This window comes from Microtus pennsylvanicus, chromosome 2 (genome assembly GCF_037038515.1).
Source record: "Microtus pennsylvanicus isolate mMicPen1 chromosome 2, mMicPen1.hap1, whole genome shotgun sequence".
In the NCBI taxonomy this organism is placed as follows: Eukaryota; Metazoa; Chordata; class Mammalia; order Rodentia; family Cricetidae; genus Microtus; species Microtus pennsylvanicus.
Window position 1 is genome coordinate 82,018,245 of NC_134580.1, and position 27,242 is coordinate 82,045,486.

Sequence of the window (27,242 nt, forward strand, 5' to 3'; positions counted from 1 at the left end):
GGCAGAGCTCAGTGAGTTTGATGCCAACCTGATCTACAAAGGGAGTTCCATGACAATCAGGGCTATTACACAGAGAAAACCTGTCTCAAAAACAGAAAGGAAAGAGAAGAGTGAGATCTCATACTAGCAACCAATAGCACATTTGAGAGCTCTAAAACAAAAGAAGCAAACACACCCAAGATGAGTAGAAAGCAGGAAATAGACAACTGAGTGCTGAAACCAATAAAATAGAAAGAAAGAGAACAATAAAAAATATCAATGAAATAAAGAGTTGATTCTTTGAGAAAATCAACAAGGAAGAAAAATTTTATCCAAACTAACTAAAAGGCAGAGAGAGAATATCCGAATTAACAAAATCATCTATCAGGTTCAGTGTGTTCAGATTGATATTAAAGTCTTTGATCCATTTGGACTTGAGTTTTGTGCATGGTGATAGATATGGGTCTATTTTCATTCTTCTACAGGTTGACATCCAGTTGTGCCAGCACCATTTGTTGAAGATGCTTTCTTTCTTCCATTGTATACTTTTAGCTCCTTTATAGAAAGTGAGGTGTTCATAGGTTTGTGAGTTAAAATCTGGGTCTTCTATTCGATTCCATTGGTCGACTTCTCTGTTTTTGTGCCAATACCACACTGTTTTCATTACTGTAGCTCTGTAATAGAGTTTGAAGTCAGGGATGGTAATGCCTCCAGAAGATCCTTTATTGTATAAAATTGTTTTGGCTATACTGTTTTTTTCCATATAAAGTTGATTATTGTCCTCTCAAAATCTGTGAAGAATTTTGATGGGACCTTGATGGGGATTGCATTGAATCTGTAAATTGCCTTTGGTAGAATTGCCATTTTTACTATGTTGATCCTCCCAATCCAAGAGCAAGGGAGATCCTTCCATTTTCTGGTATCCTCTTCAATTTCTTTCTTCAAAGACTTAAAGTTCTTGTCAAATAGATCTTTCACTTCCTTGGTTAGAGTTACCCCAAGATATTTTATGCTGTTTGTGGCTATCGTGAAAGGTGATGCTTCTCTGATTTCCCTCTCTGCTTCCTTATTCTTTGTGTGTAGGAGGGCAACTGATTTTTGGAGTACAAAATCAGAAATGAAAAAGGAAACATAACAACAGACACTGAGAAAGTCCAAAGAATCTTTAAGTCATAGATCGAAACTGTGTACTCTATAAAATTGGAAAAATAAACAATCTAAATAGACCTATAACCCCCAAGGAAATAGAAGTAATCAATAAAAGTCCTACAACAACAAAAAGAAATTCCATGGCCAGACAGTTTTAGAACAGAATTCTATGAGACTCTCAAAGGAGAAATATTATTAATACTTCTCAAATTATCTTACCAAATAGAAACAGAAGGAAAATTGCTGAATTAACTTTGTGAGGTCACAGTCACCGTGATACCCAAACCATGCAAATATTCAACAAAGAAAGCTAATTACAGAATAATTTCCCTTATGAACATGGATGTTTGTCATCAATACCACTGCAAAATATTTTTTTGACCTTTTCAGTCAGTGGGAGCATGGTTTCTGGTGACAGCACAGACCAAAGTCATCCATAAGGTCTCAGGTGGCAGAACTCCCATCACCAAGGTGCTGAGCAATTGCACAGCCAATGAACATCAACTTGGTTTTAGGTGACAGCACAGACCATGGACATCTGCATGGCCATTTTCAGTAAAATTTACTGAAAATGGCCATGCACATAAACAGAATCTCTGTCCACAGTAGGACCATGGACAAATACACGGCTCTCTGTGGCAGCATGACTCACAGACATCAACATGGCTTCAGGCAACAGCTCAGACCCTAGACCTAAGCATGGACTTCAGTGGTAACAAGGGCCATAGACATCAACACTCCCCTCCTCTAATGTAGCAGGACCAAGGACATCCAAATGAACCTCAGGCTTTAATACAGCCTGGAACAGAGGACCACGGGTAGCAATGTGGTTTCCAACTGAGGCACGTGCCATAGAGGTTCTTGGAGGAGATCCAATCCAGAAAATGAACTGTTCTTTATCTTGGATGCCTGTTGTTATTCAGAACCAGGTTGATCCTGTGTCTGGGTAGCATGTTCAGGGGCTTAGTATGTGCAAGCTCCAGGTTGCTGCTCAGCACCCTGTTAGTCCCACTTGGCAATTATGTGCTTCTCGGTCCACTGCAACCTGCTCTCAAGCTTGTCATTGCTGTTGCATCTCCACTGTGCACTTGCTGTTCCATTCCTCCATGTTTTCCTCCTCATTACTTATTCGTTCATTGTAAGAACACTGGAAGCTGCAATGTGTCCCACAGTGCAAATACACACACACACACACACACACACACACACACACACACACACACACACACACACACACACACATATTTCCCAAACAGCTTTGCATGCAAATATTGATTGCTAAGAGTCTTTGGTCTGGTTCACAGTTTCTGAAGTATCAAAATTACTGGGCAATTGCTGCAACTTAAAGGTCAGAAACTTATATTAGGGTTCAACCTGAAGATCCCAAAAGCAAAGCAGTCAGCCACTGGCTCTTACCTCGACTTCAGTCCGAAAATGATGATCGTTCTCCAGGAATCTTGGAGTGTGACTGAAATTGAGAGCTGCTACCTCCCATTTTATAATCCTCCCTAGGACTCGGATTAAAAGCATAAATCATCTGGTTTCTATGGTAACCAGTGTGGTTACTGGGATTAAAGGTGTGTGTTACCAATGTTTGGTCCGTAAGGCTGACAGTGAGGCTATTTTACTCTCTGATCTTCAGGAAAGCTTTATACAAATGAAATATCACCACAGCAACTTCTTGGGTAGCCTGCTGTTTCCCAGAGTCTGGGTGATGTTGCTCCTAGGTAAGGCATTTGGATCAGTGTCTGTGCAAGTTTCTGGCTGCCACAGACCTACCTGTTCTCAGTAACTGCTACCTGAAGGCTCATTCCAGGGCTTTACCTTTGTGCTTGTAGCCTGCTGAACAGCACCACTATCCTGCAATCTCCATCTCCCAGCAGGGTGGGCTGCCACTGTAATGATTCTATGTTTGTGGCCACCTAGCCAGCAAGCCTAGGGATGACCCTATTCAGTAAAGACATGTTTCTGCAGAAGCTCCATGCCACTGCACACCACCCTGTCCTTGGTGCCAACAGCTCCATGTCTCATCCAGCATGACCTTTGTGACTGCTGGTTGAGAAACAATAGCTGAAGCTATAGAGTCAGCGTTGTCCACCACAACTGTCATTTCTCATCTTTCTTTCCAATTTCATGGGTTCAGTTTTAAACATCTTCCCATAAGAGTTGCCTTTGTTTCTTCTCTTTTGATGTTGTTCTAGCATTATTAATGGCTCTGCAGGCTCTTTTCCCACTGCCTTGTCAACCTGGGAGCTTCCATGTCTCTCAGCCTCCTTGGAGTTCTGTAGCAGGTGCTGGTGGCTGCCACCATCTTTGTTTTCTCAAGAGTACAGGTTTTTAAGATTCTCCAGATATCCTCACTGTCTGTTGTTATTTCCTCCTTTTCATTTCTAATATTATTAATTTGGTTCTTCTTTCTCTGCCTATTCGTTAATTTGCATAAGGTATTTTCTATCTTGTTGACATTCACAAAGAGTTAATGTAACATGAGGGCCAGCTTGTTGGGGTTTATGTCCTTCCCAGTTTCCACAGCCGGTAAGCCCCAAAGAAACCACACAGAGAGTCTACATGTTATAAACTTATTGGCCCATTAGCTCAGGCTTCGTATTAGCTCTTATAACTTATATTAACCCATTATCCTTACTATGTTAGCCACATGGCTCAGTACCTTTTTCAGTGGGGTAGGTCACATCCTACTTCTTCTGTGGTCTGGGCAGGACTGTGGAGGAACTTCCTTCTTACCAGAATACTCCTGTTCTCATTGCCCCACCTCTACTCCCTGTCTGGTTGTCCCGACTATACTTCCTGCATGGCTAATGGGCCAATCAGTGTTAATTTAAAATATAATTGACAGAATATAGAATTGTCCCACACAAAGCCAACTCTTTATTTCATTGATTCTTTGTATTTTGGGTTGTTTCTATTTTGTTGATTTCAGATTATTTATTGCCATCTATTCCTTTTGGGTATGATTACTTCTTTTTGTTCTAGAGCTTTCAAATATGTTGTTAAATTGCTAGTATGAGATCTCTCCAATTTCAAAAAAAATTATTGATTCTTTGTGCATTTCATATCATGCATTCTGATCCCACTTAACTCCTTGTCCCTTTGCATCCACCCCCATTCTTGCATCCCCAATATAAAATTTAAAAGAAAAACAAAAAAATCAAAACAAAGAAACAAAAGCAAAGAAAAAACCAAAACAGCAGCAACAACAAAAAGAATCTTCTTTTGGAAGCTGTAGTGTGGCCCACTGAGACACAGTTTGCTCTTTATTCTACCCATCTTTACTTGTAAATATTCATTGCAATGAGTCATTGGCCTGGCTCAGGACCTCTGGCTTCTGCTATGCCACCTATGATGGGTTCACACTGGAATCTTCTTGAATATCCTGTTGTTGTCCCATGCTATGAAGATCCTGCTATTTTGGATCTGGAGGATCATCCCCTTCACAGGCTCAAACAATTAATAGATGGGGTGTATGTTGAGGTGAGACAACTCATAACCCTGGTTCTGGGCCTGGGAGATAGCTGGATTGGTCAGGTCACCAGCTTTTCCTCATGGTCACTCCCTGGGAGAGCTCTCCACCACTGCCTCAGCTAGTTCGCCCAATGTACATTGCAGCGAGGAGTGGGGTCAGTTATCCTGCTCTCAGGTCCTCAAATCTGGGCCACTCAAACTCATACCACCAGGGCCAGGTGACGTGCAGGGACCTCTCTCCTGATTGCTGGAAGGGGAATATTGTAAAAATCCGAGAACTTAATGCTATGAACTTGCCTCTTAGATTAGCCTGAGTGTCATAATTTTGGTTATCTTGTCTATTCATCCAGTTTTAGAAAGTTCTTGATTTCTTTCTTGTTTCCTGTCTTGATCCATTTTTCTAAAATATTATTCTGAGGAGTAAGTACTGAGGTATCTATTTGTCCAGATTTGTTTATTTTTATATGCATAGCTGCTTGATGTGTATTGTTGTGCTGCCAACTTTATGTTAGCAGCGTTCTATGGTTGTCTTTCTAGAGTTTGAAATTTCTTGTTAGTGACTTCAAGGAGTTTAAATGTATAAGCATTATATAACTTCTTAATTTTAATTAAAAACATTTATTTTATGTGGATGGGTGATTTGCTCACATATATATCTGTGTACCATGAGTGTGTCTGGTATCCATGGAGCTTAGAAGAGGGTGTCAGATCTACTGGAACTAAAGTTATGGAATATTATGCACATCCATGTGGGATATCTTCAAGAACAAGTGCTCTTTACCATTGAGCTATCTCTTCAGCTCCATTCAAAAATTGATAGGTATTTTAGTGACTCCATTCTTGTTATTCACTGTATTGAACTCTGTAAGTAAATTTATGTCCATAATTATAGAGATTGTTCTTTTACTTAAAATGAATATTTAATGAGTAGACCTTGTCTCTCATATTATATTATTACTTTAGTGTACTTTTTAGAGTTGCCTGATTGTTTACTATTAATTTGTGAATTAATATTTACTTATAGTCAGAGTTTAATAACAATATAGAATCAATTATTTTACTCATTAGCATAGCAATGCTACAATAATTCCATTTCTGATTCATTTTTTCTCCTTAGCATCATAATATGAATTTGAAAATCTTTCAGTTTTACTGGTCAAAACAAATAGTTCTCTAGAGAAAATGTCCCTGAGCCACAAGCTCCCTCTAAACTATATGTTTGCAGTATTTCTTGATCATCAGCCTCTTGAGATATGCATAACTAGTTTCATATTTTCCTATGACAGGATATTATTAGACACTTTATGTTAGGGGAGCATTGGATTTCTGAGTCTGTAAAGATGTTGTTCTTTTCATGCAGGTAAAAATGGGTTTATATAGAAAACTTTAAATAGAATAGAGTGTTCTTTATTTATACACACAATAGTATTACTGGAATTGCTCTGAATGTGTTCATATCATAAAGTTCATAGGGAGCCAAACCAGAGCAGATATCATCCAAGAAAAAGAATTGAACATGATGTTAGAATCATTTTAAAATTAGTTAATGTCATATTGGGAAAAGATTACAGAGTTTTTGAGATAGAACACTTTATCTGGGGATCTAGAAAAACAATGCAAACAACAAACAACTTTATAATATTTTGGATTAATCATAAGTTATAGCTAATTATTTTGTTCTCTGATGATTATATAAACAATTTTATCCTTCACCACATGTTAAATAAGCAAAATTTAATGATATATAAAAATAAAAGCCACAAAGATTATATGATTTTTATTAGCTTTCAAAAAGAAATTGATACAGTTTGTAGATTGATACAAACTGGTTGCCTTATAAAATGCAATTAAATTTCCTTGGAACTTGTCAAATGTGCTCAAGGGAAGCATCATATATATCTGGGCAGAAATAAGATTTTCATGGAAATAAAAAGAATCAACACTGTAAAAGTAATGCAATTTCACTTTGAAATGAGATATGGACAATTTCAAAACCATATATAAATCTGCCAAGTTAGAATTACATTTCTTGTTTTATTCATAATTACTATCTATTTAATTTTATTTTCAAATTCTTAGTTGGTTAAGGAGGAGTTGATTCGACAGATCATCATGTTTCTAGTTATGATAGAAGATGGGAAGTAGAATAGGAATAATAAAGAAGGTATTGGTAAAAGAATTGAGTTTCTTTAATCTTTTAGGTAACTTTCTTTCATGCATATACCTAAATATTTTAAGAGATATACAGTTATTTATATTTATCAAAATAAAGGTGTTTTTGAACTAAAAAGGTGTGACCCTGGTTTTGCTTATATTTAAAGACGGTTTGCGACCATTTGGAAGCTAAAAATACAAAATGTTTGAACTAGAAAGATAACTAACTTTCAGTGCTTATAGATAGATGAGGGAAATGAGGATGGTGATCATTCACATGAGCACTAACAAACCTTGTTGGTGTCTATTCAATTAATTCAATTCTTTATTTGGAAATAATTATCAAATTTGTCTTATGATAATTAAATGTCTGGATATCTGTGTAGGAAGATCCCTGAAATCGGTGTAAATCAAGGAAAGCAAACCTACAGCACAAGGAAAGGCAACACTGTACCCTGATATTGGAGTCTAGAAATCTCTTAAAGACTTGTCCTCTTGACTGTGATTTAGACTTTGCCTTTGCCTAGTGGTTTTAAATATTTAACATCAAATTTGATTAGTTTCTATATTTTTGGATATTTGAATATGTTTCAGACTTGCATCATATTCTAACTTCAAACTCATTTTTTTTAAATCTTAATTCTTGTTAGATGATGGGAATTGGCAATATGAAAGACAGATCAATTCTCAACTGACAAATACTCAGAACTAATTCCAAGAACGTTAGCACTTGAGAAATACATAGTTTTTCATTTCTGAAGATATGGACAAAAATCAATGCAAGTCATGTTTCATAAATTATTGTATTTAGTGTAAATGCAATACTTTTCCTTTTCTTCTCATTGTTATATACATTTCAAGCTATGTAGCTCTTTTCAAATTTTAATTTCTTTACCTTTTTTCCTTTTCCACTTCTCTTCTTTTCCCCAGTGCTCCTTCCATTTTTCATCTCATATTTTCTGTCACTTTTGAACTCTGCCCAGTCTCTTTATCTCGATTCCTTATATTTTCATGTGGCACTTAATAATGCAAATGCATCTTCTTTTGTTCTTCAGCAAATGTCTATTTGTTCTTATTTTATATCTGTTGTAACACTGTGCTTTGAGATTCTCTGAAAACAGTGCATTCTCAGTCCTTCCCTTTATGGAGTTGGTGTCTATTATATGAGAACTTTATTAATGAATTAAATCAGTAGTAAGCACTATTATTATTATTACATGAAACAGTGTTCCACGAGTGTAAATAAATTAAATTTACAATTGAAAGTTTATATTTTTACCAGCAAAAAAATTTGAAGAGTATAACATATCATTGGATAAAAGTCTGAAATACATTTTGAAGTATGTTTATTTGATTTTTAGTTTTGATGTCCTATTTTTACTGCTAATATTTCTTTTTCATTCATTATTTTTTCAAATGTGCTGAGTACTAACAAAGGTAAATGAAAGAAATACTAATGTTATTTAATATTTAGTATAAAATATATACACAAAGAGTTCTTTTTTATTGATTTTTATTGAGCTAAATATTTTTCTCTGCTCCCCTCCCTTACTTTCCCCTCCCCTTCAACCCTCTCCTATGGTCCCCATGCTCCCAATTTATAGAAGAGATATTGTCCTTTTCTACTTCCAATGTAGATTAGATCCATGTATGTCTCTCTTAGGGGTCTCATTGTTGTCTAGGTTTTCTGGGATTGTGATTTGTAGGTTGGTTTTCTTTGCTTTATGTCTCAAAACCACTAATGAGTGAGTACTTGCGATACTTTTCTTTCTGGGTCTGGGTTACGTCGCTCAATATGATGTTTTCTAGTTCTATCCATTTACTGGCAAATTTCAAAATGTCACTATTTTTTCTGCTGTGTAATACTCCATTGTGCAAATGTACCACATTTTCCTTATCTATTCTTCGGTCAAGGGGCATCTAGGTTGTTTCCAGGTTCTGGCAATGACAAACAATGCTGCTTTGAATATAGTTTAGCACATGTCCTTGTGGCATGATTGAGCACCCTTTGGACACATATCCAAAAGTGGTATTGTTGGATGTTGAGGAAGGCTGTTTTCTAATTTTCTGAGAAGTCACCACACTGATACCCAAAGGGGCTGTACCAGCTTGCACTCCCACCCGCAATGCAAGTGTTCCCTTTTCCCCACAACCTCTCCAGCATAAGTTGTCATCAGTGTTTCTGATCTTGGCCATTCTTACAGGTGTAAGATGGAATCTCAGAGTTGTTTTGACTTGCATTTCTCTGATGACTAAAGATGTTGATTATCTCCTTAAGTGTCTTTCAGGCATTTTAAATTCCTCTATTGAGAGTTCTCTGTTTTGGTCTGTACTCCATATTTTTTATTGAGTTATTTGTTCTTTTGATGACAAATTTCTTGAGTTTTTATGTACTTTGGAGATCAGACCTCTATCTGACTTGGGATTGGTGAAGATCTTTTCCCATTCTGTACGCTGCTGTTATGTCTTGTTGACCATTTTCTTTGCTTTATGGAAGCTTTTCAATTTCAGGAGGTCCCATTAATTAATTGTTTCTCTCTTTGTCCGTGCTACTGGGGTTATACACTCTTAGTAATGTAGCAGGATACAAGATTAATTCAAAGAATTCTTTATTATGTTTTAGTTGTTTCACCCTAAATCTTAAGAGAAAATTCAGCTACTTTAAATGTATTTGACAGGTAATCTGAGGCTCAAGGGTCAGTCAATGTTGGTAATTTGGACCCAAGGACCATATTTTGTTTATTTGTCACATTGCTTAACTGAATACAAGTAGATCCACAACATAGTGTAATAAACCCTTGTATTAAAGGTTGAATGAAATACTTTCTATGACATCATGTTACTTTTCAGACTTTTGAGTTTGCAGTTATGGACTACCTAATTTAGGGCAGTGATTATTGCCAACTCCTAGGACTTTATTAGAATGCAAATCCAGATATTTAAATTTGCCATAGTGTCAAATTCATGGATTAATTTCTAAACACCTGCCATTTCTGTGTCTAACATGATAAAAGCTGAAAACTGACAGTTCACTGACTTATGCTATTCTGTGGCTCATGTTCTACTTCATAAGGAACATTGCTGTACCACTTATGGAAAGAGGTGTGCTATTAAATTCAGAAGCATTACATAGAACAAAACAATCAGACACAAGAACCACTTCCTTCTCTTTGCGGTCACCTTTTCAAAATCTATTGGCATATTGTTTTTTCCTCTTTCAATTTTAGTAAGTTTTAATTAACAAATATTATATATATGTACATATATGTGACATTTCAATTAAGTATTTACAAAACAAAATAAATAAGTCAGGATAATTAGCATATGTATTACCTCATATGCTTGATTATTGGGAATAAAATAATTTGAAGTTTTATTCTTAGTTTTTTTCTCCCACAAGAAACAAGGTTTTAAGTGGAGCTGATCTACTGGGAGCTCACCAAGGCCAGCTGGACTGTTACCAAAAAAGCATGGGATAAAACTGGACTCTCTGAACATGGTGAACAATGAGGGCTGATGAGAAACCAAGGACAATGGCACAGAATTTTGATCCTACTTAATGTGCTGGCTTGGTGGGAGCCTAGCCAGTTTGGATGTTCACCTTCCTAGATATGGATGGAGGGGGGAGGACCTAGGACTTACCACAGGGCAGGGAACCCTGACTGCTCTTTGGACTGGAGAGGGAGGGGGAGAGGAGTGGGGGGAGAGGGAGAAGGGTGGGAGGAGGGGGTGAAGAGTGGGAGGAGGGGGAGGGAAATGGGAGGCTGGGAGGAGGTGGAAACTTGTTTTTTTTTATTCTCCTTTTATCAATAAAAAATAAAAAAAAGAAACAAGGTTTTATTAACTATACTTAGCATGATGCATAACTAATCTTCCCAAACTAATGATCCCGTCTTGTTGTTTGTTTCTTTTGATCAACATATTCTTTTTCTATCTCCACAATCCATCTTGTTTACTGTATCTCTCATAATTGTATTTTCTGCTTCTATGGCTATGACTTCAGATTTCATGTTTCAGTGATACCTTGAATATTTTTTTCTTATTATTTCCCTTAGCATAACTTCTTCCAAGTTCATTAATGTTATTACAAAACACAGAATTTTCTTTTTAAATATTGAGGAATATTCCTCCAAACAGGTTATTTTATATACTGGTTTCTTGTAAGTTATATTGAAATGAAAATTGAAAGGTAATTATTCATTATGCTTATTTAATTTTTTCTCTATATATACCTAAAAGTAATGTGCTAGATCCTGTTGGATGCCAAATTCTGCTCCTTTTTCCTCTTGTTTTTGTCTATTATTTTCTTCTTTCCAGCTCCCAGAAGCTATCAATTGCTAATAGCTCCTCAGCTGTGCTCAGGACTTCATGACCACTTCCTTTTTTTTTTCTTTGTTGAAGTTTTTTATGGCTTGAGCTTGTGCAGGTCTTGTGTATGGTGTCACAACCTTTGTGAATGTGAGCACATACTCATTTTCCATGCTTCTATTTCATGAAAACATGGCTTTCTTGTTCGCCACTTCTAGATTTTAAAATTGTCCTGCCTTGTCTTCTGTACTAATTCTTGAGCCTTAGGAGGAGGGGTATAACACAGACACCTTTTGTAAGGCTGAGAATTTTCCAATATCTTATTCTCTTTGCCTTGGTCAGATGTGGATCTCTTTGTTAATTGTCATTTACTGTAAAACTTAGCTGAGAGATACATTAATCTATGAGTACAACAATAAGTTATTATGTTGATTTGACAATTAATTGTAGTAGTTTATCTGCTCAAAATTTGGCCTTTCTAGTCACTAGTTCTTAGACCTGTTTCAACTTGGGAAAATCAACCTATTATTCACATGGAAACTTCACCCTCACTGGTAGCTTTTATAGTGCTGGAAGGGGCTATGCCTACTACTGGAGGAGGAAGGTAGTCATCAAGCTTGTTACATTTAGACATTTTGATAATACCACTTTTAAGAAGTGTGAAGTGATGTTTTAGTGTGGTTAAAATTTATACCTCTTTGTTAATTAGTCACGTTAATATTCTTCAGATATCTGTTGGTTTTTAGGTTGACCATGACATTAAAGTACAAATAGGGTTTCACACATTTCAGATTTTTCCTTCTAGTCTATTAATATAATTATACTAATTTACAGCTTCTCCCAATTTCCCTTTAGGTAGTACTGACAACAAAGCCAATGGAAAGAGTGAATTGCTCTGTCTCATCAGAGTTTGTGTTCCTGGGACTCACCAACTCCTGGGATGTCCAACTGCTGCTCTTTGTGTTCTCCTCAGTGTTGTATCTGGCAAGCATGATGGGAAATTGCCTTATTATTTTCTCTGTGGCCTCTGACCATCACTTACATTCCCCTATGTACTTTCTTTTGTCCATACTTTCTTTCACTGATGTAGGTATTTCTTCTGCCACTTCTCCCAAGATGATTTATGACTTATTTAAAAAACAGAAAGTCATCTCCTTTAGAAGCTGTGTCACTCAGATCTTCTTCATCCATGCCATCGGTGGTGTGGAGTTGGTGCTGCTCATAGGCATGGCCTTTGACAGATATGTGGCCATATGTAAGCCTCTCCACTATCTGACCTTGATGAGCCCCAAGATGTGCATCTCCTTTTTGATTACTGCCTTGGTAGTTGGCCCTATGCACTCTGTGATACAACTGGCTTTCATAGTAAATTTACCTCTCTGTGGTCCTAATATATTGGACAGCTTCTACTGTGACCTTCCTCAATTCATCAAACTTGCTAGCATGAACACATACAGACTGGAATTACTGGTCTCAGTCAATAGTGGATTCATGTCTGTGTGTTCCTTCATCATTCTGATCATTTCCTATATTGTCATCATATTTACTGTTCTGAAACACTCTTCAAGTGGTTCCTCCAAGGCCCTGTCTACGCTCTCAGCCCATGTGACTGTGGTGGTATTATTCTTTGGTCCTACCATAGTTTTCTATACGTGGCCTTCTTCCTCTGCACACCTGGATAAGTTTCTGGCCCTGTTTGATGCAGTTGTCACTCCATTTTTGAACCCTGTGATCTACACACTGAGAAATCAAGAAATGAAGATGGCAATAAGGAGAATATTCAGACAGCTAATGGGCTATAGACAAATCTCCTGAATAACTACATTGTAAACAGTCTTAACTGAGCATGGAAATTCATTATTGGCCAACCTCTGAAGAAAGCCTTTGCATATGTGGATAGGTTTAAGTATACATACATACATGTATGCCATTTTATCTGTTTCTTATAAGGAAAAGACACATTTATTCTGTACATTGACACCAAATTACATATATTTATAGATAATGATTTTATAAATAAATATCCTTAATTCTTAAGGATTAGCATTTGTTTGAAACAAACTCTCAGACATACAGAAGTGGAAATGTTTCTTTAAACCTTTCAGAACAGGAAAAATTTTATTTTGAATCGATAATACTCTCATGAACTGTAATTTCTGGTTATAATCCATGGAATATTTATATAGGGACATTGAATTGAGTAATTTTCTTTATCTGTACCTTGCACACATTCTTCTCCAATATTTTGGACTTTTCATATATTGGATGGAGTTTATAAATTTCCGAGCACCTGTGGGAGTCTAAACTGTGCAGACATGTAAGCTGCGTGGAATAGCAGGCAGAAGCCAAGGAATATTGTTGACTTTTTTTTTGCCTGAGGGAAAGTTATTCAAATTCATTCAACTTCTATTCACCTTTCCTCCATATGTTTCATCCTTTTCTTCTAAACATCATAATTTGGTTTCTGAGTTTTGCATGCACGAGTACAGCATTTATATCATTTTCACCTTGTCTTTGTAGCTCCTCCTAGGTCCTTTTCAAATCTTTCCCAAATTCATGACTGTTTCTTTTAGTATTGCTGTGTATACACATACAGACATATAATTTTCCGAGCCCATTTAGATTTTCAAATATGCAGTGTGTTCATGGCTAACAACATGGGATTTGATGCCCTATCACTGATATCACTCATGGTGAATACTGATTCATATTCTCTCAGAATCCATTAATCACCGAAAGCAGAATGGCAGTCTGAGGTTCTCTCCCAGAGTCTATGATGTCTATAGCTATCAATATCTGGCTAGGTTTACTGTACCAAGCATGGATTCCTTCGTATTGAGTCCAGTTAGAGAACCTTTGGTTCTATTCCAGGTAGAAGTGCCATTCTTGCACTATTGAGGTTATCTTGCCAGGCTGGTCATTGTTATGGTGACTAGACTTTACAACTGGGTAGCACTATTGACTGTTTTTCTCTTTGCAGCTTGAATAGTGCCCCCAGGTATTATGAAATAACTGAATCATGATAAAGAAGAGAGCACACTACTTAAAGCAACAGAGAATAAGGAGTAGTGCTACCTCTGCTCCTTGCCATAGTGATGAAGTCATTATGAGTGCACAGTTTCAACATGTAGCTGCCAAGGTTGAATCTTAACCTTCGGGGGTGTTCCTACTTTGGCATCACCAAAATTCAATTTATATTCTTTAGATAAATAGAGTAGATCAATAATAAAATTTTTACAGAAATACAAATGAAGACAAGAAGAAGGTTTAGTGGACAATGTGCTTTATGGATAAACTTGAGGACTTGAGATAGGATCCCCAGAAGCTGGGCAGCCATAATAGACACCTGTAACCCAAGTACTCAGGATCAAATACAGGCGATCCCAGTGTGTGTGGAATGCTAGATGACTAGCTGATTGCTAAGCTCTGGAGTCAATTGAGAGATCTTGTTACCATAAGTGAAGTGGAAAGTGATGAAGAGAAATACTTGACATTAAATTCAGGACTCTTTCTGTCTGTTGACTGCATGCAGAAACACACTGAAGAAGGAAAGAAAAAAACCACTTGACTACAAAGAGCCAAATCAATACCAAGCCTATAGAGTAATAATTGTTGTATCATAATAGACTACTTTAAACTAAAGTACAGGATACAGTAACAAAACAGCAGGTGATTTTTTTCTTATGGTTTATATACCTCAGTAGATTTTTTTTTTGGTTTTTTGAGACAGGGTTTCTCTGTAGCTTTGGTGCCTGTCCCAGAACTAGCTCTTGTAGACCAGGCTGGCCTCGAACTCCCAGAGATCTGCCTGCCTCTGCCTCCTGAGTGCTGGGATTAAAGGCGTGCGCCACCACCGCCTGGCTAGAATCTTTTTTTTTTAAAATTTATTTATTTGTTAAAGATTTCTGTCTCTTCCCTGCCACCGCCTCCCATCTCCCTCCCCTTCCCCCAAGTAAGTTCCCCCCCCCAGCCCGAAAAGCAATCAGGGTTCCCTGTCCTGTGGGAAGTCCAAGGAACCCCCACCTCCATCCAGGTCTAGTAAGTTGAGCATCCAAACTGCCTAGGCTCCCACAAAGCCAGTGCGTGCAGTAGGATCAGAAACCCATCTTTCAAAGAATATAAAGATAACAATTTTCAAGTGAATGATTACAATGAATACACGTAAAAAAAACAACATTTTTTCCATATCCCTCACATGATTAAACATTTTATGAATAACAGGTGAAAAACAAGTTGTCCCAAGTACTCACATACATTTTTGTCCAAGCAACTTGTTATATATTAACAGAGTATAAGCAAGCACGGTGTTTTTCTCAGCTAGTCCTTTTACTCACAGAATGCATATTACGGTTATAAAGAATGAATCAGCGAGTTCATTACTTATTTTGAAATGTAATCTTTTAAGAATCAGAAACTTAAACTTTCATCTATGAAAAAGAATCAGTCAGTTCTATTTTAAATCCTCAGGGTACATACTGACTCATCTATAGTTTTTTATATCAGGAAGCTGAGGGTAGAAATGGTCACAAGTAATTAATCATTGCCTTTGGCAACCAGTCCATCCTAGCAAGAAAGGCTCATCAGCTAATGCTAAGTGGGATGCTTTGTTTTTCTTCCCTACCCTTAATGAATCTATCACTCAGCTATGTGTCCTTTTGAACTTTAGGTTGTTTTCTAAAGTTTTTCACCTCAAAGCTATTTGACAAAAACACCTTAATCTAACCTTACATTATTTTTAAAGCTTTGTTTCAGCTATGATGAACTCCAAAACCTGTGAACACATCTCCCAACCTTAAGATTAAAAGAATTTAAGATAGCTGGACTACTTGGGACTCAATAGTTTTTCTTAATCATGAACCTAAGCCACAGTATATATGCCTCCTCAATAGAAACTCAAGTGTTTAGCTATGTGACAGGTCTGTCTTTTCTTTTTTAAAATTTAATTTTTTAAATTCTCTGCAGCCTTTGCTTTATCAGAGGCGGGGAAATGTTCATCCTACCTTCACTTATGTTGATTTTCCACTAAACTAGGCTCTATTATAACCCCTTACTATATTCATTAAAAACAAAACATCATCACAATCCTATTTCAACTATTACCATATAAAATCATTGCTTCAGTTTAACAGTACAGCTTAGGAGGACATCATCTTTATAATAATCACAGGCAAAAAAAAGTCCAGTAGAAAGCGATATTTCCAAAAGATGATTGTTCTTCATTAAGGGCAGTGAGGATATCTCCACACCCACTCATACTAAGACAGATACAAGAGAAAAATGGCCGTAATAAGCGTGCAAAAGACATAGCACTAACAAGACATTTTCTGTTGCTGATGCTCTCGGGGTCTTCCCTATCCAAGAGTCACCCATCAGGGTTTTGTTTCTGGTGGGCCAATCTCCTGAAGTCAATTGTCATCTGCTGTTCCTTTGACATCGCCCCAGGCAGATCTCCAGGCTCATTAATGTTATTATGAGACACAAAATTCCCTTCTTTTTAACGACTGTGCTATAATCCACTGTATGTGTACTTATGTATATATGTGTGTGTTTGTGTGTGGGTCTGTGTGTGTATGAGAGAGAGAGAGAGAGAGAGAGAGAGAGAGAGAGACAGTTATCTGTGTATATATGCTTATTGTTCACTCATCTGTCACCTGTAAAGGAGCAGTTCGGTTGTTTCTATATTTGTTACTATAAATAATATTTCAATATTCATGGGCCAACACAGGGTCATTTTCTCTGGTGATTAATTCCAAAGATGATAATGGTTAATAAATCTCTTTCTTAGTTCTCTGTGTCTGTCTCTATCTTTTCTGTCTCCCCTCTTTTCCATTTGATTTTTCCTGTTTCCTCTTGTTTTTTTCCCTCTGTCTCCACTTCTATTTCTCCATTATTCTGTTTGTTCTTCAACTATTTGGCCTTCTTTCTTCCCTCCCTCCCTTCCTCCCTCCTTCCCTCCATTCCTCCCTCTCTCCCTTCTTCCTTACTTTCTTTCTTCCATATTCCTTTTCTTTCTTTGAAGGAGATGGAATCCAGGGCTCTACAAACTGGAAACTGTGAGCTTTACACTGGTTGTACACTGAGGACCTATTTTAATATTGTTATAGAAATGGTTATATGCTTTCTTAAAAGAAAACGTACATTAATTTATGTTCCCAATAACTCTGTGCAAGTTTCCTATCTAAACACCTAACCAAAACTTGTTATTTTTGAGCCTTTATTAAAAGCTCTTTTAACAAGCGTGAAATGGTATTTCAGAGTGTTTGCAACTTGCAGTCCCCTGGTAAGCAGCCATGTAAGCATTTGCTTATATATCTGTTCATCTTTGGATTGTCTTTAAATGTTAAATCCAAGATAGATTTTCACAACCTCGAGTTCTAACTTTATGGACTATTAATATAATTATAACAATTTTCAGTTTCTTCTTCTGTCTTTCGGGTAGTGATGCAATGAGCATAAATGATAGGAACAAATCACTCTGTGGTGTTAGAATTTATATCCATGGGATTCACCAATTCCTGGAAGAAGCAAGTACTTCTGTTTGTGTTTGCTTCAGTGTTTTATATGGAAAGCATGATGGGAAACTCCCTCATCATTTCCACAGTGGCTTCTGATCCTCACTTACATTCTCCCATGTACTTTCTGTTGGCCAATCTCTCCTTCATTGATTTAGGTGCATCATGTGTCACTTGTCCCAAGATGATTTATGACCTGTTCAGAAAGCACAAGGTCATCTCCTTTAGAGGCTGTATCACTCAAATCTTCTTCATCCATGGATTGGTTGTGTAGAGGTGGTGCTGCTTATAGGCATGGCTTATGATAGATATGTAGCCATATGTAAGCCTCTTCATTATTTGACCATTATGAATGCCAAAATGTGCATTTTCATCTTAGTGTCTGCCTGGGTGGCTGATCTTATGCATTCCCTGGTTTATTTGTTTATGTAGTTAATTTGCCTTTCTATGGACCAAATATTTTGGGCAGCATTTACTGTGACCTTCCTTGGTTCATTAGACTTGCTTGCATAGATACCAACCATAGAATTAATGGTATCAGCCAACAGCGGATTCATCTCTGTAGGCTCCTTCTTCATACTGGCCATATCTTACATTTTCGTAATAGTCACTGTTCAGAAACATTCCTCACATGGTTGCTCCAAAGCCATGTCTACACATTCTGCTTACATCTTTGCTGTGGTCCCGTCGTTGACTCCCCTGACATTTGTTTATACATGATCTCCCCGCTTATCACACCTAGATAAGTATCTTGCCATTTTTGATGCATTTGTTCCTCCTTTTCTGAATTCTGTTATCTACATGTTGAGGAATCAGGAAATGAAGATGGTGATGAGACAGCTAATGATATAGGGGAAGATCTCTTAAATGATTGTACTGTGAACTTTTCTCATTGAACACAGTTCATTTTGACCAAATTTAGTGAAAAATTACTTTCCAAGACAGATTTGTTTACATATACTGATATTTGAGTGATTTTTCTTTTCTGCTACTAGAGATTTGCAATGTGTTCTAACAATAGAGAAGCAATTATAAATTCATAAAACAAAGTTTATAAGGCAGAGCTCAATTCTCAGTGAAGTAAGCTTTTAGTTGTCCAGAAGACAGAAGGATGCTTTAAGACTAATAAAGGAAATATAAACCTCTCTCTCTCTCTCTCTTTCTCTCTCTCTCTCTCTCTCTCTCTCTCTCTCTCTCTCTCTCTCTCTCTCTGTGTGTGTGTGTGTGTGTGTATCTGTTTCTCTTTCTAAGATAAATTTTCTTACATGAAGAATTTTCTGATAGTATTCCATGTTGAATTTACAAGTTGACATTGATCTGTATAAATTTTTTCCTTTTCTGGACCTTGGATACACTCCAGCCACTCTTCTGATTGTCTGGTTTTTCAAAAAGTTTAGAATCTGCAAGCATACACACTGAATTGTATGGAATATAAAGTGTCAGGTTAGGATTATGATATTCAAATTTATTCAAGTTTCCTTCCTACTTCCTTTCTATTTCACGTTTTCTTAGTATATATCTGTGATAGAGTTAGCAAGAATGTTTTGTGATATTTTTGAGGTGCAAATGAGGTTATAACTTTTTAAAATCATTTGATACATTTTAGGAACCTAGACACCTCATAGACACACATAGAATGCTAACTCCTTAATAAACTATAGAACAGCAGTAGTACTGTAGTCCCTTTCTATATCCTCAATCCTCCATGTATCAAGCTAGTTTCAAGTGTGTCATTATGCTTTTAGTCACCAGGCTAACTATCAACGACACCATTGAAATTGGAGGCAATGAGAGATAAAGTATTAACTCTCTTTGGTCTCCACCTCATATCCATTCTTCCTTGTGGGATTATAGCACCTCTAGTTTTGTGTCTAGATTGAGGTTAAAACCTTCCTGGGCAGCTTTGTGAGTTGACCATTTGATAAATCTAGTTCCTGTAAGTAATCCTTTATTGTGTATCATTCATACTTTTTCTACTTCCCTGGTTAAAGTGTGAGTGGTTGAGATCCTACATATCTGGTAGCTTCATCATTTCTGAGTTCATAAAATGCTTCATCCAAGCTGTCTTGTACTTCAACAAGGCATTGTTTGACCAGGGGACATAGTTTATTTCAAATGAAATCTAATACAAAATTCACTAGTTACAACAACTATAGAAACAAGAAAAAGCCTGCAAGTTCATGGAAAGGGAACAGTTCTCTACTGAATAACTACTGTTTCAAGGAATGAAAAACAGAGGAATTAAAGATTTCCTTAAATTCAATTAAAATGAATGTATAACATACCTAAAATTATGGGACACAGTAAAAAAATGGCATTAAGAGAAAATTTATAGCACTAAATGCTTTCATAAAGAAAACAAATAGAACCAAGTGGTGGTAGCACATGCCTTTAATCCCAGCACATGGGAATCAGGCAGAGCTCAGTGAGTTTGAGGTCAACCTGGCCTACAAAGTGTTTTCTTTCTTGATTCCTGTCTTGATCCATTTTTCTAAAACCTTATTATGATGAGTATGTACTGAAATACCTATTTGTCTAGATTTGCATATATTCATACACACTGCAGCTTGCTGTGTCCTGTTGTGCTGCCAACTTCATGCCAGCAGCATTCTGTGGTTGTCTTTCGAGAGTTTGTACTTTCTTTTAGTGTCTTCAAGGAGTATAAGCATTTTATAATTTTAATTAAAGACATTTATTTTATGTGTACAGGTGTTTTGCTCACACACATCTATGTGCACCATGTGTGAATCTGGTGCCCATGGAGGTTATAAGAGGGTGTCAGATTTACTGGAACTGCTGTTATAGAAGATCATGAATATCCATGTAGAGTGTCTGAAAGAACAAGTGCTCTTTACCATTTATCTCTCCAGCTCCCATATAAAAAAATTGATAGAAGTTTTAGTAACTTCAGTCATGTTATTCACTGTATTGAACTTTGTGAGTAAATTTACGACCATAATTATAGAGATTGTTCTTTTACTTAAAATAAATATTTAATGAGTAGAATTTTTGCTTCTCAAATTTAGTGTACATTTTTGAGTTGCCTAATTGTTTACTATTAGTTTATGAATTAATATTTACTTATATTCAGATTTAGTCACAATAATCAATTATTTTTTTAAGTAGCATAGAAATGCTGCAATAATTCCATTTATTTTTCTCTCTTTCTCCTTAGTATTATAATAAGAATTTCAAAATGTTTCAGTTTCACTGGTCAAAACAAATGGTTCTCTAGAGAAAATGTCCCTGAGTCACAAGCTCCTTCTAAACTATATGTTTGCAGTATTTCTTGGTCATCAGCCTCTTGAGATATGCATAACTAGTTTCATATTTTCCTATGGTGGATATTATTAGACACTATGTAAGGCAAGCATAAGATTTCTGAGTCTGTAAAGATGATGTCCTTTGCATGCAGGTAAAAATTGATTTATATAGAAAACTTGAATGAGAGAAGAGTGATTTTTGTTTATACACACAATGGTTTTGTTGGAATTCCTCTGATCATGGTCATATCACAAAGTTCATGAGGGAGCCAAACCAGAGCATATAGCTTCCAAGAAAAGGAACTGAACATGATGTTATAATCATTGTAAAAATAGTTAATATCATATTGGTAAAGGATAACAGAGTTTTTTGAGATAGAGACACTTAATCGGGGGATCCAGAAAACATTAGAAACTTTATAATATTTTGGATTAATCACAGGTTACAGTTAAATATGCTCTTCTCTGATGATTACATAAAGAATTTTAACTTCTACTACTTGATAAATAAGCAAACATTTAATGATACATATAATAAAAGTCACAAAGTTTATATGCTTTTTTATTTATTAACTTTCAAAAAAGATTGGTACAAACTGGTTTTCTTAAGAAATATAATCAAATTTCTTAGGAACTTCTCAAGTGTGCTCAAGGAAAACATTCTATACATCTGGGCAGAAATAAAATTTGTTATGGAAATAAAAAGAATCCACACTGAAAAAGTACTTCTTAATGTAATTTCACTTTGAAATGAGATATGGACAATTTCAAAACCATATATAAATCTGCCAAGAGTTGGAATTATGTTTCTTGTTTTATTTATAATTACTATCTATATAAATTTTATTGTTTAATTGTTAATAGTATAAGGAGAAATTGAAGTTTTGATAGATCAGCATTTTTCTAGTTATGGTAGAGGATGAAAAAGGGAATTGGAGTAATAAAGACGGTATTGTTAAAAGGACTGAGTTTCTTTAAGCATTGAGACCCTTTCCTTTATGAATATACCTAAATAGTTTAAGTGACATACAATTATTTATGTTTATAATATGTAAAAAATAAAGGTATTTTTTATTAAAAAAGGAGTAACCCTGGTTTTGCTTGTATTTAAAGAAGGTTTGTGATCACTTGGAAGTTAAAAACACAAATGTTTAAACTAGCAAGATAATGCATTTGCAGTGCTTGAAGACAGAGAAAGAAAATAAAGAGGATGGGTCATTGTATACATGACCATTAACAAAACTTTACTTGGAAATAATTTACCTTTATTTGGAAATAATGATCAAATTTGCCTTTCACAATGATTAATTGTCTGGAGATTTGTTTAGAAAGATCCATGAACTTGGTGTCAATCAAGGAAAGCAAACCCAGAACCCAAGGAAAAGGTTAGATTACTGTGCACTGATTTCTGCATCTAGAAACCATTTCAAAGACTTTCCTCTTGCTTGTTATTTTTAATTAGACTTTGTCTAGTTGTTATAGATGTTTAATGTCAAACTTGAACAGTTTTTTTTACTTTTAGATATTTGAATATGTTTCATACTTACATATCATTCTAACTTCAAACTCATTTTTTTTTTAAAAAAAAATCCCCTTCTTGATTAGCCAATTGGGACTGGCAATGTGAAAGAAAGATCAAGTTTTAACTGACAAATACTCAGTCAGAAATAAATCCAAGAACTTTCGAAATTGAGAAATACTCGGGTATATAATATAGTTATGTATTTCTAAATTTGTGAACCAAAAGCATTGCAAATTATGTTCCATAAATTATAATTTTTTAGAGTAAATGCAATATATTTTATTTTTTCTCACCATTGTATACATTTTAAGCTATGTAGCTCTTTTCAAATTTTAGCTTATTTACATTTTTTCCTTTCCACATCTTTTCTTTTCCCCAATGTTTCTTTAATTTTTCATCTCATATTTTCTGTCGCTTCTGAACTCTACCCAGTCTCTTTGCTTCTTTAGTTTTACATTCATGTATATTTTCATCTGGCATTTAATAATTCAAATGCATCTTCTTCTGTTCTTCAGTAAATGTCTCTTTGTTCCTATTTTATATCTGTTGTAAATCTGTGCTTGGAGATTCTCTGAAAAGAGTGAATTCTCAGTCCATTCCTTTACGGAGTTGGTGTCTAGTTTATGGGAACTTTATTCCATGAATTAAATCAGTAGTACGCACTATTGTTATTATAATATAAAATAGCGTTCCATGAATATAAATAAATAAAATATATAATTGAATATTTATATTTTTACCAGCAAAGCAATTTGAATAGTATAACATATCATTGGATAAAAGACTGAAATACATTTTGAAGTATGTTTATTTGATTTTTAGCTTTGGTGTCTTATTTATACTGATAACATTTCTTTTTTATTTATTAATTTTTCAAATGTGCTGTGTGCTATCAAAGGTAATTGAAAGAAATATCAATGTTATTTAAAATATTTAGTATGAAATATATCCACAATGAATACATTATTATGCTTTAGTTGTTTCAACCTAAATCGTAAGAGAAAATTCAACTACTGTGAATGTATTTGACTGGTAATCAGAGGCTGAAGAATCAGTCATATTTGTAATTTGGACCCAATGACCACATTCTGTTTATCTGTCACCTTGCTTCACTGAATACAAATTGATTTGTTACATAGTGTGATTTATTTTGAAGCAAACCTTCATTTCAAAGGTTGAACAAAATACTTTCTATGACATCATGGTGCTCTTCAGATCTTTGAACTTTCGGTTATGGATTGAATAATCCAGATCAGTGATTATCATCAAATCCTAGTGGTTTATGGGCCATCATTTTGTTTGAATGCAAATCCAGATATTTGAATTTGTTATAGTGGTAAATTGCTGGATACATTTCTAAACATCTGCCATTTATGTATCTAACATAATAAAAACTGGAAAATGACAGTTCACTGACTTATACTGTTCTGTGGCTTATGTTCTGTTTTAAAAGGAGCATTGCTGTACTACTTTTGGAAAGAAATGTGATACTAAATTCAGAAGCATTGCCCAGAATAGAACAATCAAATATAACAACCACTTACTTATCTGTGTGGTCACCTTTGAAAGTCTACATGAATGCTGTTTTTTCTCTTTCCATTTTAGGAAGCTTTAATTAGCACATTATATATATTATGTGACATTTTAATCAGCATTTACAAAACTAATCGAATCAGGCTAGTTAACATATGCATCACCTCACATGCTTATTGGGGGTAAGGTAATTTGAAGTTTTACTCTTAGTTTTCTTTCTCTGCATGAAACAAGCTGCTATTAAATATAGTTATCATGATACATAATTAATCCTCCCCAGCTAGTGGTCCCATCTCATTGTAACTTTTGATCAAAATATTCTTATTCTATCTCCATAATCCTTCTTCTTTATTGCATGGCCCACCATTGTGTTCTATGCTCCCATGACTGTGACTTCAGATTCCACAGTTCAGTGAGACCTTGAGTAGCTTTCTTCCTTTCTCCTTATTTTCCTTAGCATAACTACTTCTAAGTTCATTAACATTACTACAAAACACAGAATTCTCTTTGTAAGTGTTGGGGAATATTCCTCCAAAGAGATAATTTACATACTGGTTTCTTTAAATTATATTGCAATGAAAATTGAAAGATAATTATTTGTTGTTTATTTAATTTCCTCTATATACATCTACCCAAAAGTAATGTTGCTAGGTTCTGCTAGATGCCAACTTCTATTTCTTTCCTGCTTTATTTTTGTCTATTATTTTCTTCCTTCCTTCTCCCAATTGCCAATAGCTCCTCAGCCAGTCACTGGACTTCATGATCACTTCTTTTTTCTAAGTTGAGGTTTTGTTTGGCTTGATCTTTTGCAAGTCTTGTGCATGATGTCACAATCTTTGTGAGTGAGTGCCTATGTACAAATGCCCTTCTATGTCAGGAAAATATGGTTTCCTTGCTCACTGCTTCTAGATTTTAAAACTGTTCTGCTATCTCTTCTGCAATAATTCTTGAGTCTTAGAAGGAGGGGTACAATTCAGATATCCCTTTTATGTCTGAGAATTCTCTAATCTCTTATTCTCTTTATCTTGGTCAGCTGTGGATCTCTTTGTTAATTGTCATTTACTGTAAAACTTAGCTTGTCTGAAGAGGGTTGAGAGATACATTAATCTATGAGTACAACAATAAGTCATTACGAGTCCGTATAATACTATGTCAGTTTGACAGAGTAATTCTGCTCAAATGAGACATTTCTAATCACTACTTCTTAGCCTTGTTTCAGCTTGGGAAAATCAACCCATTATTCACATGGAAACTTCACCCTTACTAGTAGCTTTCATAGAGCTGGAAGGGGCTATGCATAATACTGGAGGAGGAAAGTATTCATTAAACTTGTATTCAGGCTTTTTTGATAATACTATTTTCAAGAAGTGTGAAGTGATGTTTTAGTGTGGTTAAAATAATTCACACTTCTTTGTTAATAAGTCATGTTCAGTACTTGTTAAGATATCTGTTGGTCTTTAGCTTGATCATTAAATTAAGTGCAAATTTCACACATTTTAGATTTTTCCTTCTAGTCTATCTATTAATATAATAATCCTAATTTACAGCTTCTCCCTATTCCCCTTTAGGTAGTTCTGACAACAAAGCCAATGGAAAGAGTGAATTGCTCTGCCTCATCAGAGTTTGTGTTCCTGGGACTCACCAACTCCTGGGATGTCCAACTGCTACTCTTTGTGTTCTCCTCAGTGTTGTATCTGGCAAGCATGATGGGAAATTGCCTTATTATTTTCTCTGTGGCCTCTGACCATCACTTACATTCCCCTATGTACTTTCTTTTGTCCATACTTTCTTTCACTGATGTAGGTATTTCTTCTGCCACTTCTCCCAAGATGATTTATGACTTATTTAAAAAACAGAAAGTCATCTCCTTTAGAGGCTGTGTCACTCAAATCTTCTTCATCCATGCCATCGGTGGTGTGGAGTTGGTGCTGCTCATAGGCATGGCCTTTGACAGATATGTGGCCATATGTAAGCCTCTCCACTATCTGACCTTGATGAGCCCCAAGATGTGCATCTCCTTTTTGATTACTGCCTTGGTAGTTGGCCCTATGCACTCTGTGATACAACTGGCTTTCATAGTAAATTTACCTCTCTGTGGTCCTAATATATTGGACAGCTTCTACTGTGACCTTCCTCAATTCATCAAACTTGCTAGCATGGACACATACAGACTGGAATTACTGGCCTCAGTCAATAGTGGATTCATGTCTGTGTGTTCCTTCATCATTCTGATCATATCCTATATTTTCATTATATTTACTGTTCTGAAACATTCTTCAGGTGGTTCTGCCAAGGCCCTGTCTACGCTTTCAGCTCACGTGACTGTGGTGGTCTTATTCTTTGGTCCTGCCATACTTTTATATACATGGCCTTCTTCCTCTGCACACCTGGATAAGTTTCTGGCCCTGTTTGATGCAGTTGTCACTCCCTTTTTGAACCCTGTGATCTACACACTGAGAAATCAAGAAATGAAAATGGCAATAAGGAGAATATTCAGACAGCTAATGGGCTATAGACAAATCTCCTGAATAACTGCATTGTAAACAGTCTTAACTGAGCATGGAAATTCATTATTGGCCAGCCTCTGAGGAAAACATCCTTTGAATATGCTTCTATGTTTATGTACATTTGTATATATTTTGTCTGCTACTTATAAGGAAACGGCAATTTCTTCCAAATACAAACACATATATTTATAGTGAAATGATTATATTAATCAGAAGCCATAATTCTTAAGGATTAGCATTTGTTTTAAACAAATATTTATTCATATAGATGAAGAAATCCTTCTTTAAGACTTTTAAAGCAAGGTAAATCTTATTTAGATTTGAAAGTACTCTCATAAGCTGCAATTTCTGGCTATAATATATGTAATATTTATATAGGCTCATTGGATCATGTAATTTTCTATATTTTTACCTTCCACACACTCTTTTACAATTTTTGGAACTTTCCAGGTATTGAGTGGAAGTTAAAAATTCCAGAGGACCCAGGTGAGTCTAAAATGTGCAGTAGAGGCCATGTATGTTGTGTGGAATAGCAGGAACAAGCCAAGGAATACTGCTGACTTTTTCTGCCTGAGGAAGTTATTCAAAGTCATTTAATTTCTATTCCCCTTCCATATTCCTCCCTTTTCTTCTAAACATCATAATTTGCTTTCTGAGGATTGCAAGCATATGTACAGCGTTTATATCATTTACACCTTTCCCTCTTTTCTTAGTAGCTCCTCACATGTCCTTCTCCCATCTGTCCCAAATTCATGACTGTTTCTTTTAGTGTTGCTGTGTGTACACATACAGACATATAATTATCTGAGCCCTCTTAGATTTGCAAATATGCACT

At 35.7% G+C, this 27,242-nt stretch overlaps 2 protein-coding genes across 2 annotated transcripts; both read left to right on the forward strand.

Annotated features, from left to right (window-relative positions):
* Nucleotides 1-11,946: 11,946 nt before the first annotated feature.
* LOC142844914 (olfactory receptor 4F3/4F16/4F29-like) lies at nucleotides 11,947-12,885 on the forward strand. The gene has a single exon (XM_075963694.1). The coding sequence runs from the start codon at nucleotides 11,947-11,949 to the stop codon at nucleotides 12,883-12,885; it is 939 nt and encodes a 312-aa protein (XP_075819809.1).
* A 12,604-nt stretch (nucleotides 12,886-25,489) lies between these two features.
* On the forward strand, nucleotides 25,490-26,428 carry LOC142844915 (olfactory receptor 4F3/4F16/4F29-like). Its single transcript, XM_075963695.1, has one exon. The coding sequence runs from the start codon at nucleotides 25,490-25,492 to the stop codon at nucleotides 26,426-26,428; it is 939 nt and encodes a 312-aa protein (XP_075819810.1).
* Nucleotides 26,429-27,242: the final 814 nt, after the last annotated feature.